An 18,275-nucleotide genomic window follows, 5' to 3' on the forward strand; every position below is an offset into this window, starting at 1 on the left:
GTGTGGCCCAAAAACCAAAAAAAAAAAAAAAAAAAAGAATGGGTGTTGGACCTTATCAAATGTTTTCTCTGCATCTATTGATATGATTATATGATTTTTATTTTTGTTGATATGGTGTATTATGTTGATTAATTTACAGATGTTAAACCATCTTGCATTCTGGGATGAAACCTACTTGGTCATGGTGGTTGACCTTCTTGATGATGCATTGGATCCTATTTGCCAGAATTTTGTTGAGGATCTTTGCATCTATGTTCATCAGGGATATTGGTCTGTAATTTCCTCTTTTGGCAACATCTCTGTCTGGTTTTGTTATCAAGGTGGTGTTAGCTTTATAAAAACTGTTTGGAAGTATTCCTGTTTCTTCAATTTTATGAAAGAGCCTGAACGGATTGGTAGTAGATCCTCTTGAAAGGTTTGAAAGAATTCATTAATGAACCCGTGTGGGCCTGGGCTTTTGTTTTTGGGAAGACTTTAGATTATCATTTTAATTTCTTCAATAGTGATCGAGCTGTTTAGATATGCTACCTCATTCTTATTCAACCTTGGAATATTATGAGTCCAAGAATTTTCCATTTCTTCCAGGTTCTCTTGTTTCATAGCATAGAGTTTCTTAAAGTAGTCTCTGATTACCCTTTGAATCTCTGCAATATCTGTAGTGATCTTCTTTTCATTTCTAATCCAGTTTATCGAGTTTCTTTCTATCCCTTTCTATGTGAGTTTTGCCAGTGGTTTATCAATCTTGTTTATTTTTTCAAAGAACCAACTTTTGCTTTTGTTGATCTTTTGGATTGCTTTTTGACTGAAGAATATTATATAGCATTTATTTATGAGAGCCACATTTTTAACTGTATAGGAATTTTTGTAAGACTACCAAAGAAATAAGGTACATTTGGACATACTTGCTATTTTATTTTATTTTATTTTATTTTATTTTATTTTATTTTATTTTATGTTAAAAAAGACTTTAGTAATTAATCTTTCTCTGCTGCTTGCCTACACTAAGTCAACACCATCTGATTATTCTATCAGGAGCTGCCTTTATGAATGAAGTAACTGAATTACTGATTGACAAGTTAACTTGATATGAGACAGACAGACAGACAGCATGCCATTCAATAGTGTCAACAGCTTGGGCCAAAGCAAACAAATATAGCTACGAGATTAACTCTAGTTGCATTTTGCTGCCCCGCTACCTTCCCTATGTTATTGCAATGATGGGGCAGGTTGTGCCACATCCCTGCCTGGCTATGGGTCTCACTGGGGTCACAGACTGGCTGAAGTGTTGGCTGACACTCTCTCAGGGGGTTGCACGCATGGAAGCACAGCCAAATGTGCTCTGGGAGTTGCATCCTTTAGCTGTGGTGCTTACACACTTTCTGCTCAGAGTGTTTGCTTGAGCCAGATGTGATGCTCACACATGTGCTCTTTAGGAGGGTGGGGACCTCATTGCTGGCCATAGTACAGTAATTTATTCTTGGGATGCGGGGCAAGGTCACAGACCCCTGCCACTGTGTCACACACATTTTGGCTGTGAACTGTAAGTTTGTAGGGACTCCCGATTAACAGGGCCCAAGGGCTGCATCTAGTGCAAACAGGTGGCACTGGGGAGTGAATGTACAACTCACACTTGCAGAGCTGGTATGTCCTGCTGCTAAGCCGTTCCAGGGTCCCTCAAGCTGCACTGTTTTGAACATTAATGTTAAACTTAACTCTGAGACTTATTAGAAATGCTGGGAGAGGAAATGAAGATGTGTAACTACATGACTCCTTGACAGATCATGAAATGGTATGACAGCAATGTGGGCAGAGTTTCTGTTATAGCTAGAAATCTCTTCTGGCATCCTGGAACACATAGTGTTATTAGATACATGGATTGTATATGTATAACAGTGAGGTCTATATGTGTGCATGTTATTGTGTATATGTCTATATACATTTAAAACCTTCATCATAAAATATGGACATTTACAGAATATAGTAAATTTAAAAAGTAATTAAGAGGGGCCGGGCGATGGTGCTAGAGGTAAGGTGCCTGTCTTGCTTTCGCTAGCCTTGGATGGACCGAGGTTCGATCCCCCCCGTGTCCCATATGGTCCCCCAAGCCAGGAGCGACTTCTGAGCGCATAGCCAGGAGTAACCCCTGAGCATCACCGGGCGTGGCCCAAAAAACAAACAAACAAAGTAATTAAGAAAAGATGTGGTAGAATTTTTTTTGTGGTAGAATTTTTTTACCCACCAAACATAAATACCCATTTCAAACATTAAAATATTTTTGACAGGACCAAAGAGAAAGTATAGCGGATAAGGCACTCGTCTTACATGTGGCCCAATCTCAGTCGATTCCCAGCACCTATATGGTCCCCTGAGCCCTTCCAGGAGTGATTCTTGGCTGCAGAGTCAGGAGTCAACTCGGGGCACAGTTAAGTGTGGCTCAAAAACAAAAACTAGAATTTTTTAAATAAAAATTTAATAAAATGTCCTTTCCTGACATCTGTAATATTCAGAAACAACAAGTTAAATTTTAGTGCTTTCACAGTAACTTGCTTTCCAAGTGTTGTAGCCTAGCAGCTGGGTATGTTAGTATTTTTCTCTCTGGTGGCTCGCATATGGTCTGTTGGCCATGAGTTTCTGAGAGATAGAAAGTGTGTTTTCCCTTTATTAATGCTACAGTATGGGTGACATATGGCATGTGCACTTTCCAACGAATGAGCTTGACCTTTAACTCTAAACAGTCTCTTGAGCAGAGCAAGCCATGTTTAGTGCAATGATTACTTATAAGAAACAGAGTGGAACGTATTTTCTCTGATAACATTTTTTAAAATGCTGTGAAATATTTTTGTTTTGTTTTGTTACCATTGAAAGTCATATAAACATTCTAACACCATAAAGTAGTGAACTGAGCAGAACAGTGTAACAGAATTGCTGGGTTAAAATAAATCAAAGTCAGTAAAACTACTCTTATTATATTATTGGTAAAGTATTTTCTAGAAAGGATGCGCTAAGTTATGTGAGTACTGGCTCTGTTTTCTCTTTCCCAATATAAGCAACTAAATGTAGTTCAACAGTTTACATTTTAGGTTTTCATTGAATTATATGAAAGAAATGCCATTTGTTTTTAGCAAATAATGTGGACTAATAGGTTAATATTATCATCACTATCCGTGGTATTATTGAGTGTGCACGCATGCGCATGTGTGTGTGTGTGTGTGTGCGCGCGCGCGCGCGTGCACGCGCGAGCGTGTGAAAGGGGGGGCAGACTTTACCACATGCTAGAGAAGCATTCAGCCGCTGAGCTAGATCTCTGACCCCAATCTTCACTGTTACAGAGATTGAGGAAACTGATATCAAACAACTTAACTTGGCCAAGATCATACACTGAAAGTTTCCTGTCCTGGAATGATGATGAACCTTTTTAAGTACTGGGTCAAAAGGATGGAATGTGCATGAAAAGCTGAAATTGGCCATGGAGAAACGGGGGTATGCTTAAAAGTGGAATCCTTTGTGCCAAAGATAGAGGCATTTTACAAAATGCCATCTGGACACTACAGAAGTATGGTATTTGTTCATTAAAGCCAGATAAAATTAGGTAAGAATTGAATGGCAGCAATTAGGTGACTAGCAAATAATATCAGTCTGTGGTATTGTTAGCTATCCAAAGTATTAATTATAACAGGAGTAGTTAAATTCTTTGGAACAGTTAAGTTCTTTGGCTCTGTAAGCACACATTTTTAATAGATGTATCACCTGGTAACCTTGGGCATTATTAAATATGGGGAGACTGAAAACATGGTAGAAGAAATGGAAAAGTCTGACCAGACTGCATAATTTGCTTTAGACCTATGGAGAAATCTATTAACCATTTATTCTGTGGACCGATTTGATTAGGAAGTGGGACAAGCTTCTCTTTCATTAGTCAGTAACACCATACTACACTTTATATCAATTATTTGGCTGTCTGCAGCACATAGATTAGAATAAAGAGCTTTCTTAGTGTTGTGAACGTTGTGGATTGTTGATTGGTAATTAAAGTGCTGAAAGAAGAAAATCAGGCCAAAATAGAAGAGGAACAAGAAAGTCTTAATTCTGTGATACAGATGTTAGAAACAGATTGGCTTGAGCAGCCCATTCAATATGGTGACATAGTGGGGAGTGTTGTCTCCCATGTAAAACTCAAGTTGAATGCCTCGGAGATGGTTTCCTCTCCCGTGCCTTGTGATGTAGCTGTATGGGTATTAATTTAGTGAAATATCCTGTCTGCCAGGTGTGGGAGCTAGCTGATTTTATTGTAATACCAGATCATTACTTAATTCATATGCAACAGAGTGCAGCACATGGAAAACATTATAAATCTATTTACAATGTGGCTGGTCTGATGATAACATTGTATTAAATTCCCAGGTGAGGCAATTTAAGCAATTGCTTTGCCATGTGCACGCCATGGAAATTAAATTCTCATAGACGCTTTAGTAATAAACCAACTTCATTGTTATGCTCGCACTGGTTGTTAGGTTGTAGCATCCTCATTCTGGTTACGTAGACTCTGACATATAGAATCATATAGAGGCGGTGCCACAGATCACACATCTTAATTAGTTTAAGCTAAGTTTGTTCATTTTATTTGTAGTTTAGTGGTCTGTCCAGGAATATTTTCAATTCAGGTGGGAAATGTTAAGGCGTGGATCAAGTAGATAGATTGTTTCAAGCCAAATTTCCAGACAGAATGCAGCAAGCATATTTGTTCCGACTTTGCTTTAAGAAAAGTACACTCAGGCAGTTTGCAGAAGTTCTGCTCAAGTACAAGTCAGGAAAAGTGGTTTTAAGTAGCCATAGAAACTGCATCTCACTTCTAAGATAAGCATCAGTTTGTTAATTTGTACCTTTATTTTTTATGTTTATATGGTCTATAGATTTTCTGTCTGTGTCTAGCCCACCTAGGTGAGTTAGAAGAAATAAGCTTTACATTTACAACACACACACACACACACACACACACACACACACACACACACACACACACACACACACAAAGTAAAAGATTCTCTTTGTATTAAACTGTCTCTCTCTATGTCTCTCTGTCTCTGTCTTTTTCTCTCTGTTTGTAATATTGTCAGTTGAAGCTTTTCCACCCTTATGGTTCAGACCCAAAATTGCTGTAGATTACAAACTGCAGAGAGCCTCTGTCTTCTCCAGAAGCCACATATAAAGCACCAATAGACAGTAGTAACTGACAACTAAGACTAAAAATGTTGACAATTTCTTGATTTGCCTGGTTAGCTTATGTATAGAAGTCATTAACTATTTATAAAATGCATTATGAATTGGGTTCCTTCAAACTGTAGCTGAGTATGTGACATTTCCAGCTCAAATTCTCATGCTTACATTTGGCCAAAGTAAGGTTTTATGCAGTTAATAATAAAAATATTTTTAAGATTCAGTTGATATTTATTTAATTAACTTTGCATCCTCCAAGTCAAAGTATGACATAATACTAAGTAATGCAGAGAATTTTTTAATTCCACAAAAGGTAAAATAACATTAATGTTTTAGGGGAAAATTATTCATAAAATAGTTTGTCATTGAAAGGAATTTGCCCTTATTTTGGTCTTCAATTAGTTTAGTAATGCCCTGTGGGCTAAATGATGGTTGATTTCAATCAGCTTTACTTAATATTTTAAACTATAATAAATTAGGGGGAAATAACAAAGCCAGGGATATAAATATAATTATAAATAAAACAAAGTTTTTAGGAAAAGTTTCTGTAAAATGATACTTTATTGTAAAGAGTTAAATTTGCAGCGCTAGGTGTATCATATTTGCAAAGAACTATTTCTGCGATGTAAAATGAGTTATCTTTTTCTTTCAGAGAACATTTTGAAAATGCAGCATATTATTTGTGTAATTACAACCAAGAATTATCCAAATGACTTCTTTTTTAACCATCATAATGGTAAAGGATGACATTTCCAGGGACCGCCCTTTAACAGAAGATAGAACTCCTTAATTCTCCTCTGTGGATGTACATGGACAGTCTTAATTACTGGGTTGCAAAAGCAAAATATTCTAACCAAAATAGGATTAGATATTTAGGCATATATGTTTGTCATTTTCTTCTCTTTTGGAAGGATAATAAATCAAAAGAAGAATATACTGTGATTAAACAATCTATGCCAATTTGTTGGTATTTTGGTGAAAAAAGGGAAAAACAAAAACAATCTCCATATGACATTCTTGCATACTGTGGAATGTTTTAGTCCCCCATAGTGATGAAATGAATAATTAAAAAGGCTACTCTGATACCACAGCCTGTTTAAAGGTTCTCATTTCCTTTAATGTTGGAAAATACTTTGGCCTAGCTAGTTTGAAACTATTGTAGTGTGAATCTCCATATAGGTATAAGAAAAATTTGGCATTATCTAAATATTGTGGGAAGATTATGAAGTATTCACTCTTCTAATTTTGCGATGTTCACTATAATTCTGTATGGAGTGAAAAGAAATAGCTAACCAATAAACACTTCTATAAGTATAATAAGAGAAACAGGTTTTTTCTTCTAGTGAAGTCTCATTTGTTCAGAAATGAGTAAATTGGGACACTTTTGAATCATTAAGACATTTGATACAGATGTCATTACAGACCTCAGGCTAATGACTTAACTTTTCTGCTTTGTCTTCTCTGCAGCATTGTTGGCTTTATTTATCTCCTTACAGACTTAATGGATCTACTAAGGTATAAGTTACACATGTATATAGCAAGGAAGGGGGATTCGGTAGGGAATTAGAGGGAGGGGATATTGCCATTTCCTTTCTCTTGAAATACTTTGCAATTTGAGCTTTTTTTTTTTTCTGAGCATATCCCTGGTTAATAAATGGGGTGAAAGTTTTACATGGTAAAATGAGTGCTAAGGACCCCAGGGTTCAAGTGTCTGTTTAAACAAAGCTACTCTTAGAATTCCATGAGAGTGATATTTGTTTTCCCTAATAAAGGGATGGCTAGGCTACTTATTTTTATTTATGCTGCGTTCAGCCTGTTTCAACTGGATTCCGCTGAAAGTTAAGCCCTAATGCCCTAAGGCTTCTGTTTTATGTAATGAGCTAAATTCTCTCTTATGTACCATTCTTGGGAGAAACGAGAAAATAGTCCCTGCAATAATAACTGAGTTTTGCTGTTGTGATCAGGAGCCCCAATTGAGGAAGGCTACTGTTTGAAACTGGTTTAAAGTCCAGTGACTTTCCTACAGAAAGTCCTATTAAGGAGCAATATAATTTTATGTTTAAGAGAGAACAATTGCTATGTTGCAAAGGAGTGTTACTCATTCACCAATTTAAAATACATAGCTAAAGTTTATGTTGATTTTTGCTTACAAACTCTCGCTAATTCTTTTAAACTATAGTCATTCTATAGAAGACCATTTAAGTCCTCAACTGTGGAGAGAAGTTACTATTTCCTAGGTGCTTATTTTTAATGGATTCTTTAATGGACTGCTTTTGCGTAGTTCAGAAGCAGAAAAAGACAGCAAAGATAACTGATAAATCTGTATTTGGGTCTGAACCGATGATACTGAAGTAGGCAGGGAGGGTTCCAACTACTTTCAAAGCTTTTTATCTTTTTCAAATCCATGTCCATTCAGAGAAGTTTTGAATTACTTACAGTCCTACCCTGCTGACTTTATAGGTAAAGGGAGTTTTCTTAGAAAACAAAATTTTTTTATTTACTGGGATTGTGAGAAGTTGTTTTATAGGTACTTTATTTACTAAGATAGGTAAATTAAACAAGCGCACATCCACACACACACACACATACACACACACACACACACACACACACACACGTGCCTGCTTTCCCTCACTCTTATCCTTAGGCCAAAATTTATAAAGGACTTTAGATATTTAAATTATACTTTAGAAATGTTGTGAGATTTTTAATTAATCTTTTTCTGGTTATAAACTGTACAATAATGCAGAAAAGAGAGATGTGCTATTTCCCATAATTCCAATGTATAATTAGAATGAAAATATCCTAGAATTTGACATTTTAGAATATCTCTATTGTATAGTCTGTTTCCTGCCACCATATTAAAGACCTTCATAGACTCGTGTTTTAGTTGCATTTGATGAGTTTTTGTTGATACAATAGCCACATAGCTATATTCCTTATTTGAGAGTTTTTTTTTTTAATGAACTATGTATGGAATAATATACCAGTTGTGAGACCCATTTGTGACTATCTAATAGAGTACTTAGAACGATGACGGATTTTCTTGCAGTGAGCCTTGAAAAACTTAGGATTTACATTAAACTTTGCAAGTTCAAGAACTTCACACAACTTTGATTTGCAGATTTTAGCAAATAGGTTTCCATTAGGGGGCTCTAGAGGTTTGAGACGATGAGCCTTGATAACCACAGACGCTTCGAAGCCTTTCCTTTCTAACGTTTCTCCTGCTCTCCCTTTTTGTTTTGTTTTATAGAAAAGGTCACGGATCGCCTACAGTGACGAAGTCCGGAATGAGCTCCTAGGGGATGACGGGAATTCCTCCGAGAACCAGGTAGAATGCTAATCAGGAAGGCCCGGTGGGTGGCTGCAGGGGGAAGGAGGTCACTGGCACTCTGGGCTCTCAAGCTGCTCCCTTCACCGTATTAGCAGCAACTCATGTGGAAGCGATACTGTTTAATGCAAAGCTGGAGTCTTAATCAACTTCAAAATGTTTCTTGGAGATCTTACATTTAACCCTTTACCTTGAGATCACTGTCTGCTATCTTAAGAAAAAGAAATCTTTTCTTTTCTTTTCTTTATTATTTAGTACTTAAGGAAAAACTTGAGACACACTGTTTGCAGACAAAGCCAAGGTCTTCACCTCAAACACATGTAAAAGGAATAAGAAAAAAAGACATAATACAGCTTTGATAATAATGCAGTATAATTAAATCAACACTTGCAACAAAACAAATGAAAATATGCTTTTAAAATTCAACAGGGCAGGCAGCTTGGTCTCCTATTGTGTAGCTTCTTAAAAATACATTCACCAAATGCAAATTGTAAGCACAGTGTGGACTCTGGACATTCATATAGTGGTCCAGTCTCTGTCAACTAATAGTAATAATAACAATAACTAATAACAATAGAAAAGTCATGTGCAGTTTGGTTGGCATAGGAAACAAAAAGGGGATTCTTTCTTAAAAGGACCTTACAATTTGGCTGTCAGTTCCCATTAGATAGTTCTCAGTAGCATCATGAGTCTAATTAATGTCCACTTCCTTCTTGGAGTTAATACTATAAAATTCATTAATTAATGTAGACAGTATACATAACTTAAATGCATATGCATATATATGTATATATCAAGAAACTCAGTGTAGAGAAGACTCCAAAAATGTCTCTGACAATCATGGTACCTGATTCTCTGATACTTTTGAAATAAAATAAATGATAGGGAAACTTTAGAAGCAAGAGCTGAGCATGTTCAGTAATATTCCTTTGGCAAATGTAAAGGGTTTGATTCTGCTTAAGTGTAAAATGAACATGCATTATTCATTAAGTAAGCCAAAATTTTAATAAGATACAAGGATAGACATTTGTAAAAAGTACAGAATTGAAGTTACCATTTCAAATAGATTATATCCAAATAGGTTATTTGAAATCTAATTTCAGATAGATTATTCCAAGTAGGTTTACATGTGCTAAAACTATATTGCCATTTTCTATAATGTTAATACAGTAAGGATGTTGCTTATGTGATTAAGCTTCACCCTTTACTAGCTGCGCACCCCTCCCTCCAAATAAGAGAGAAGAATAATTGAGCTGATTGTTTGTTTTTACAAAGACCTTATCTCTTTACCTACTTGGATGTTATCAACTTGCCTTCAGACATGTAAACATGTTAAGATTTGACTTGGGATTTCAGCTTCCTTGATTGAAATGTGAGAATAGCTAAGTGAAAAAAAAAGTAAAGGAACGCATTAAACATAAAAGAGTAATTTGATAAAGGGGGTTACTTACAATAGATTAAATAATGTTAGGATGAGAGGGGAAATATTTTCTTTCTATTATAAGTGAGTTTAAATTGCTCATACCTCTTGAATAAATGAATCTGAGTTTATTCTCTCTACTGCAAAAACAAAAGCACTATCCTTTTTGTAAAAATACAAAACAATTTTAAAAAGCAAATTCATAGTTCCCATGTCACTTCTTTCAATAGCTAGAGATCTTTCTCTCATTTGAAACTACCTAATATGAGGCAATGGAAGGAAAGGGGATGTTCCTGTCTAAGTCAGCTTCCTTTATTGTAATGGATATTGTAGAAATATGACAGACATTCCTTCTTTAAAAAAATATATGAACATATATAAAGCATGTTCAGTCCTCTTAATGGACATTTTATGTGCCTAAATCATTACCCTTATATTCATGAGTGTGATTTTTATGCCTAAAGAAAAATATTCCACAAAAATGGATTGAGCTCATATTTTCTGAATTTTTCAAATTATATTCCTGTCATTTTAAAGTGATTACACAGATATTTCCCCCCTGGACTTGCATAAGTCAAACTTATAAATTCTGAAGTGCTTGGAGAATCTGAAGTTTGGTTGTAAGGAGCTGTCACTTCAATAAATAGAGTATGATAAATTAGAGTCATGAGACTCTATAACTGTTAGATTATTACTTATATGAACTTTTCAGCCTAAAATTTGAATAAGGCTTGAAAGTTCAAAGGACCTACATTTAACTTTTTGGATATCTTGTTACCAGATGTAGCAAATTGTTCATATCATGGTGAAGTCAATTTTTCTTAAGCATGATAGAGGAATTAAAATCCTTCAAAACTGAAATACATCCTTAACTAGAAGTAGTCATGTGAGAATAACTTTTCATTCTTCATCACTGTTCATATAAACCTTAAAATCAAAACAGTCTTTTCTTTAGAGGAAGAAAAAGATTTTATATTGGCTCTTCCTCTTGAGTTCTGGAACAATGGAAGTAGTGAGCAATAGCCTTTCTGAGGAAGATTACCTGTAATTTATGTAAAGAAATATCTTATGCCCATAACTAAGTTGATTTTAATGCCAGTCATTGATCAATTACATTTTTAGAGCTTCTTGGCTAAATAATATTTATAATAAACTTTTATAGGAAAAACTGAGTGCTAGCCAAAGTGAGATGAAAATAGCAATCTATTTGAAATTAAACTATATGTTAATTAAAAATTATAAACTAGAAATGAATTAATGCAGAATGAATAAAAATAATTAAAATATACAGAATGAATAACAGTGGTGCAAATAGGTAAATTAAATACTATTTAATTATTTTTAATATACACAACTTCCCTATGGTGATTTCTTTAAGATATTTAGGTAAATATAAGTGCCATAGTTATTCATTTTTATTCTTCACATGTATGACATTTTTATAAAATATATAACCAGACTGCTTATATACATTATTACAATTTTTAATTAACTGTAAAGTATATTTGTTTATTTCAGATACAATCATTTGTGGTTAGATATATCAAAATTTAAGAAACAGAATTTTTAAAAAAATGCATCTTTAATATCTTTTATATGGGACATGTTTCATTACATTCCATACTGTTCTATATAAATTAAAAATAATTTTTGTTGCATATCCAATTTATAAAATCAAATACAGTTAATCCTTAACTTACAAAGAAGGGACACAATCATTGTTGGGTCACTAGCTTTCCAAGTATTATTGTCTTGGGCTTTATCATTCTATTCTCTAAAAATATCCTATTTTTATTCCATGTGGCAGCATTTAAATTTATTGGAATTGCAATCTTAAAATGTAGTGATGCTTAGAATTAACCTTAATAGTCGTTAACTAGATTCAGTTTTCTGAAAATTATTCTCAGAAGAGGGGAAAAATATCAGAATTAAATCTTCTTCTTAGTGGAGTATCTTACTGGTACAAATACAACCCCCCCCTTTGAACCCTCATCATCTTTCAGTTCCCATCTGCAAAATTGTATTAACCACTGAATACATTTGAGCGAATGAAAATAGAGGAAATCCCAAACAAAAGATTCAAAAGTGTACATAAAGAGTAAGATATTTCTAAATGTGCCGATTTGTGTGTGTGTGTGGTAAAGCAATAGTCAGTGGATATTATTGCTTAATTTTTTAATACAAGGTTCTCTTAAGTTCTGATTTGGGCTTGCTGTGCATAAAGTGTGTCAAACTTCAGCCACAGACCAGGGGGTGAAGTCGGTCAATTTAATTCCCCAAGATCTAAAGAAGGTCGGTATCATTTCATATAGCCCTGGCAGAGCAGATCATTACCAGGCACAAATCTGTTCGTTACGTGCCGAGGGTTTATAGCAAAATAAATAGACTGTCATCGTAAGTTCAGAAAATTGTGTGTTCGACCCACGATAATGTGTAAAGGGCGTTTAATAGAGTTCAGCATTTATTCGTTATCTGTATGCGGACAGAAACGGCAGTAGCGTTATCAGCTCTAAAAAAAAAATTTCGGGAGTGATGGGGGATCACGTGACATGCCACATACATACACACACATGCATGCGCAAGAACCCTCACATGCTCTGCAGTGCAGTTTTGATTTGAGTCACAGCACAAGGCTTAACCACAAGAGATTCCACTGGTTCAAACCAGCATAAACCAGATTTTTATCACCACCACCCCCTGCCCACAAAGGAACAGATTACCTCTTGTATCAAATTCTGTATTGGGGATGGGGGTGAGTGGGGAGGAGAGAAGGATGAGGGTGTATGGAATCTTTGTTTAAAAAAAAATGCTGATTATCCTAACTCAACCTAGTGGCATTGGGCGCCTTTCATGTCAACCTATGATGCAGCGCGGAACTTGACAAGATACAAAAATCACTCTTTCCAGTCTCAGTCTAAGCAGTGTTAATTTTCAAAAATAGACCATCTTTTGTTTACTTGAATGAATAACTCTCGGCCTAACTTGGGGGCGAAACATAGAAGATAAAGATGAAAAATCCTCCCATTACCTAGCTTAGCGACAAATCCGGTGCGGAGCTTGAAGGCAGCCATGCAGCACAAACAAGATAGAACGTTTTTGTTTGGAACCTATTGAAAAAACAAATGGGCAGCATTTTTAAACGCTCATTGATTATGGCAGGGTGGCATGGTCCAAATAGTCTCTATTGCTGAGGAGTAGTTTTAAACTTTGCCCCTCTAAGTATCGTGGTCAACGGAAGAATGGTGCCCCCAGAAACAAAAGATCGCTGTGCCGTCAATCCCCAGATCGTCTTTCTGAGAACTGGTGGTGGCCCCTTTTCTCCCATGATGTTTGGAGAGCAAAAAGAAAGCCTGCCAATGTGGGATAGTCCAGGTGTTTTCCTTTAACATTCTCCTCCTTCTAGGGAAACGTGCTAACTTTTCCCGCAAGAAAATGGGAGATTTTGCTCACACGTATTGGATGCTTGTTGAGAGGTTGCGCATCTTTCTCAGTCATCACAACTTCTCAGATATTTTGGAAGGATTATATTGAAGGTTTCATTTTCATTTTCACTAAATACACTTCATTAAATACATTGTAGGGTCTCTTGCCTTTTTAAATAGAGAATTCATGAACTTTTTCAAATTTCATTCTTTTGAACTTGCCATAGCTTTCTTATAACAGATGAACTAACAGAATAGGCTGGAATGCACACTGCTTGCTTTCCTTGAACTGGAGACAAGTGAGAATTCCGGTCTGCAGTAAACATGATACTTGGAGAGAGGCTTAGTGTGAGCAATTCATGGCACGTTTCTCCCAAAGCAATAGTGTAATTTATTGGCTTGTATATGTCAAGTGTTATAACAGATGTTGCAGATATTTAGATGTTTAAAATTATTGGTTGTAGACCCGAATTGTTGAGAATGCAAATTTTAGACCTAGTACATAGTTTATAGTCTCTTAAAACAAATGAAATTTCATTTCTTTTTTTTTTTCACTGAAAATACTATTGCAGTTATCTCAACTCCATAGTGATATTTGTGATTTAGAGTTCAACATATACACACAAACACAGAATGAACTGGATATGTTGTTAAAGCCTCTTGATAGGTTCTAAAGAGATAAGTAGTTTGTTTTACCTCTAACATTGAAGCTTGATAGAAACATATTTACAAAGGAGAATTTTGACGGCAGGAATTAGCATTATAAATGAAGTAAGAAAGCATTGCTTTGAAATTATAGGCCAGGTTACAAAATGAACAAGATTGGAAAAAGGAGAAACCTTTAAAAGCTAAAATAAATTTATTTAACTTAATACCAAAACCATAAATTCAGTAGTCTCAAGTAAAATAAATATATACTAGAAATTAATGCTGATGTACATAATATTTTAAGGCTAGTGAAATGTTTCTGATACTGAATACTAAATATCATCTATTCTGACATGTTTTTTTATATTAAAAATAATGTTTTTCTCCAAATGTTGTTCTATTAATAGAGTGGTATCAAATATGTCATTAACTGGCATAATGTTACTTTGCATTAAAATAGTTTTGGGGACAAAAGTATGAACTATTTCTCATTTTCATTTGTAGGTAAAATGTTAAATCAGTTGTCAAGATTCAAAATAGAGAAACATCTTGAAAAACGTGTATATACAAAACCTCTTTAGTGGTACATTTTTAGAAGAGAGGAACAGTAAACTTGTTTTCTTTCTTTATAATATAGACTTCTATGAAGTCATTCCCCTTTATTTCATGATGGTGTCTTAGATGTACTTTAAAAGAGAATTTCACACTATTCTCTTTGTTTAATGTGACAGTGTAAGAAAGTGATCTTTATTCGTTCAAAAAACACTGCATGTAGTAGATGTTTAGGTTCTTTTAATGTGTTTGTCTCTGATTTTTAAATGCTAAACATGTAAACAGATAAATTGTCAATGTTAATTCTGTATTCTGTCACACAACTGATCTTTCTTTCCTGCCATTTCTTTCCTTTTTATCTTTTTTTTTGTGCATTCATGTTGCAGTTGATAAAATTACGTGAAGAGGTGAGTACTTCCTAGCTTGCTTTAAAAAAAAATTGCTCTTCCCTATAAAATTGAGTTTTAAAATTGGAAGTATGATCTTTGAGTTTATGTTTTTTTCCAGGAAAATATACACATAGAAAAAGTATTAATTACATTACCCAGACAATATCCTCTGTTGAATATCTTTCTTTTATTTTGAATATCTTCTTTAAAATAATAAAAAAATCTTAAATGTAATCAAATGAAATTCATGTTTCATAAGAAAAATGAAAGGATGTTAAACTGTACCTGAGTATAGTTTTATTATTGCCAATTTCAGATTTGTTTCATTTGTATTATTTTTTTCTAAGGACTCAATATGATTCAGTTTTCAAATCAAGATTCTGATTTATGTTACTGAATCTATTTTTAAATAAACTCCTTTCACCACCCCGGATTTTGGGAGTCAACACAAGGAACCCAGAAACAATTATCCTTTTGGAAAAATTCCTATGTTATAAATACCCTACTAATTTTTGTTCTAAGAACAGCCAAAGCCTCCATCTTTGTTAAATACTTCCTTTTTTAATAGGAAATAGCACTCAAGTGAGTTCTTATTTTTTTGAGTTTGCTTGTTTATTTCACTTTACAGCTCTGAATTTTATTTTTGGTCCAGCAAATATTTTCAGCAATATTTATAATTTTATTCTCATATCAGTGTCGGGATGCCTGAGTGATTCTCTATTTCTTTTAACTAAACCAAACATATCAAATATACTTTGCTACTCTTCCTGAGGTATAGTACTTACAATTTTTATTTATTGACTTTTGAGTCTTATTTTATATTAGGAATAGAATAATATTCATATTGCAATTTATAAATTATGTGGTAGCTTGCAATTGAGTTTGTGGATTATTTTTTGAGTTTAGATTGACTATATTGGTTGAGAATTTTTTTCTAGATTTTTTTTTATTGACATAGCCTCATACTCTAGATGATATGGATGCTAATTTAGAGTATAGTAGAAAATGGTTTTCAATAGCTCTTTTGAAATAAGATGCATTAGTGTTCTTCTCTTGTAGTAATGATTTATAAAAAGAAGGCTGAACACAAACAGAACCCTCACCCACCAACCTTTTAGTGTTTTTAAAAATCCTTCCTACAGTGAAGCAGATGCATATACTAGATTAATATCATCATGTGTGTTTTTCTTGAGGTATATGATACATAGACACATCAACATTGTTTTCTAGAAGATGGGATATCTGCTTATAGGTATTTGCAAATGCACATGCTTAGGTGCAGATTCTGAATTTTTCAAGTGTTAATGGAATTAATAATAGACTTGAAAAGTCTTTGTGAAGAAATTATACAAAGCTCTTATCCCCATATTAAGCAATGAAAATAGCGAAGAAACCCTTGTACCTTATTGCAGCCAGCATTTTTATTTTATACATTTCTTTTTGTTAAGTTGAAGTCTGCAGTCATAAGAAACTGTGATTATAAAAATTGAAAATATATATTTTAAAAATAGATTTATTGTTGCTTGATTACTTAATTTTTCTGTTATACCTCAAGCAGAAGTTAAACGTGGAATAGTTCTGGAACGCAGGTTTCCAAAAACAATAACCTGTTAAGAAATTGTACTTGAGCAGGAAAAAAAAAAAAGAAATTGTATTTGGGAGAATTAGACCGTTTAATAAAGCAATCCAGTCTGGATTATGCTTTTAACAACCTGTGATATTGATGTAGCATTGATATTTATGAGTAGATTATGGTGATGAGAATGGATTGGGTATGTTTGCAGAGTAGCGATTCTTTCTCAGCCAGGATCAAACAGAGACTGTCCAGATTTCTCCCATGTACTAATTCTAAGAAGATATGAAATCAGTTTTTCTGTTGTTTTTGGAAACAAGTATGCCCTGACCGTCCCTCTCTCATGATACTCCGCTGGGTCTCAGTTCAGGGAAAGGGGCATGCTTGGAGGCAGGCTGGTAGTGCGGTGCGGGGCGCTGAACTGGTCTTGGCTGCGTCGAATTCCCCGTTTGAATCCTGCCTCTCCAGCTCTCCACATTGTGCTGCTCCTCACACAAGTTGAGCTCTGTCTGAAGCTGCTGCCCAGCTTCACTTACCTGCTTTGAAAAGGGCTGAGAAGAGGCTGAGAGAATGAGTTTGGGATGGAGTGTGGGGGCAAGTTGAAAGCGTCAGCTGCTACTGTAGTGTATTTCCTTTCATTTTCAGAGACCAGGGCAATGCACAACTAAGGGAACAATGTAAATAGCACAGCTGTTACAAGAACTTGATTTTAGTCTGACTTAAGTGAAGAGGTTCCAAAATACAAAGTGGGGTCCTGCTGGAAAGCTGCTGGTAAACTGCTCGTCCTCTTGCGTGCAGAACTGTCCAGAAGAGTTCCCACCATTATTTGGGAATATGCTTGTTTCATTTTTTTTAAAGCTCTTGTAGACATTTTGCTCCCCCATTTTAAGCCATGCACTGAATTTAGCTCTGCTTCATGGAATACCCCAAATTCTACATCATTGACATGCTTTTCTCGCTATGCTATATATTATTACAAAATCATCATTTCCTGCCAATTTGTAGTGTTCATCTTTTTATTTATCTGTAGTCACTAAATGTTCCTTTGAATTCAGAGATCTCAGTTAGTATGGGAATAAACCAAAAATCTTGACTCTGTTCTTCTGGATTAAAATTTAGATTTCCTCTTGATGTCACAAAGCGGCTCTCCTTTTAGAAAATTGTCAGTTTGAAAGTCCTTTGTTAAGGCAGACAACAATATTCAGAGAAGGGAAGAACAATCCTTTCCCTGCAAACATGCACACTGGGAGAATTAGGAATAAGAAAGCTATTTTTTGACAAGCGAGTAAAGTGTTTAATTTTATTTAAAAAACAGTCTTTAATGCCAAACACATAGCACTTCCCTTGCTTTATTTTTTTCTGTGATAGCTTTTTTGCATTTTCATGATAGAAGCTTTCCTTTTTCTCGTTTATTCATTTAAAAAAAATTTGGTCATGGGAGGGGCATTTTTCTCTTAATTTCTCACTCTATATTAGACAACTCATTTATTATAGGCTGTTGTTGCAACTTCTCTGACCTTCATATCAAGTCTCAGTTCTCTGTTCTAAATGCATTGTTTTAATGATTCCTCCCCCCTTCTTCAGGCAGCCCTTCCCCCCCCCCCAATTTTTTTCAAGGAAAGCTTTGATGTGGCTTTAGCTGCCTCCAACGTCTGGCCACATCTCAGATGTGTCACCTATGCCGGGAGGGAATAAGGAAATCACGTTTTGAATGGTAATGATAACA

The 18,275-nt window shown here is 34.9% G+C and overlaps 1 protein-coding gene across 2 annotated transcripts in view; it reads left to right on the forward strand.

Annotated features, from left to right (window-relative positions):
- VTI1A (vesicle transport through interaction with t-SNAREs 1A) overlaps positions 1–18,275 on the forward strand; it is a 449,364-nt gene that overhangs the window by 111,087 nt on the left and 320,002 nt on the right. For both annotated transcript variants that reach the window (XM_049764530.1, XM_049764531.1), the window contains exon 4: positions 8,468–8,545. In XM_049764530.1, coding sequence (XP_049620487.1) covers positions 8,468–8,545 — 78 coding nt within the window. The remainder of the gene's footprint in view (positions 1–8,467; positions 8,546–18,275) is intronic.

This window comes from Suncus etruscus, chromosome 17 (genome assembly GCF_024139225.1).
Source record: "Suncus etruscus isolate mSunEtr1 chromosome 17, mSunEtr1.pri.cur, whole genome shotgun sequence".
NCBI classification, from domain to species: domain Eukaryota; kingdom Metazoa; phylum Chordata; class Mammalia; order Eulipotyphla; family Soricidae; genus Suncus; species Suncus etruscus.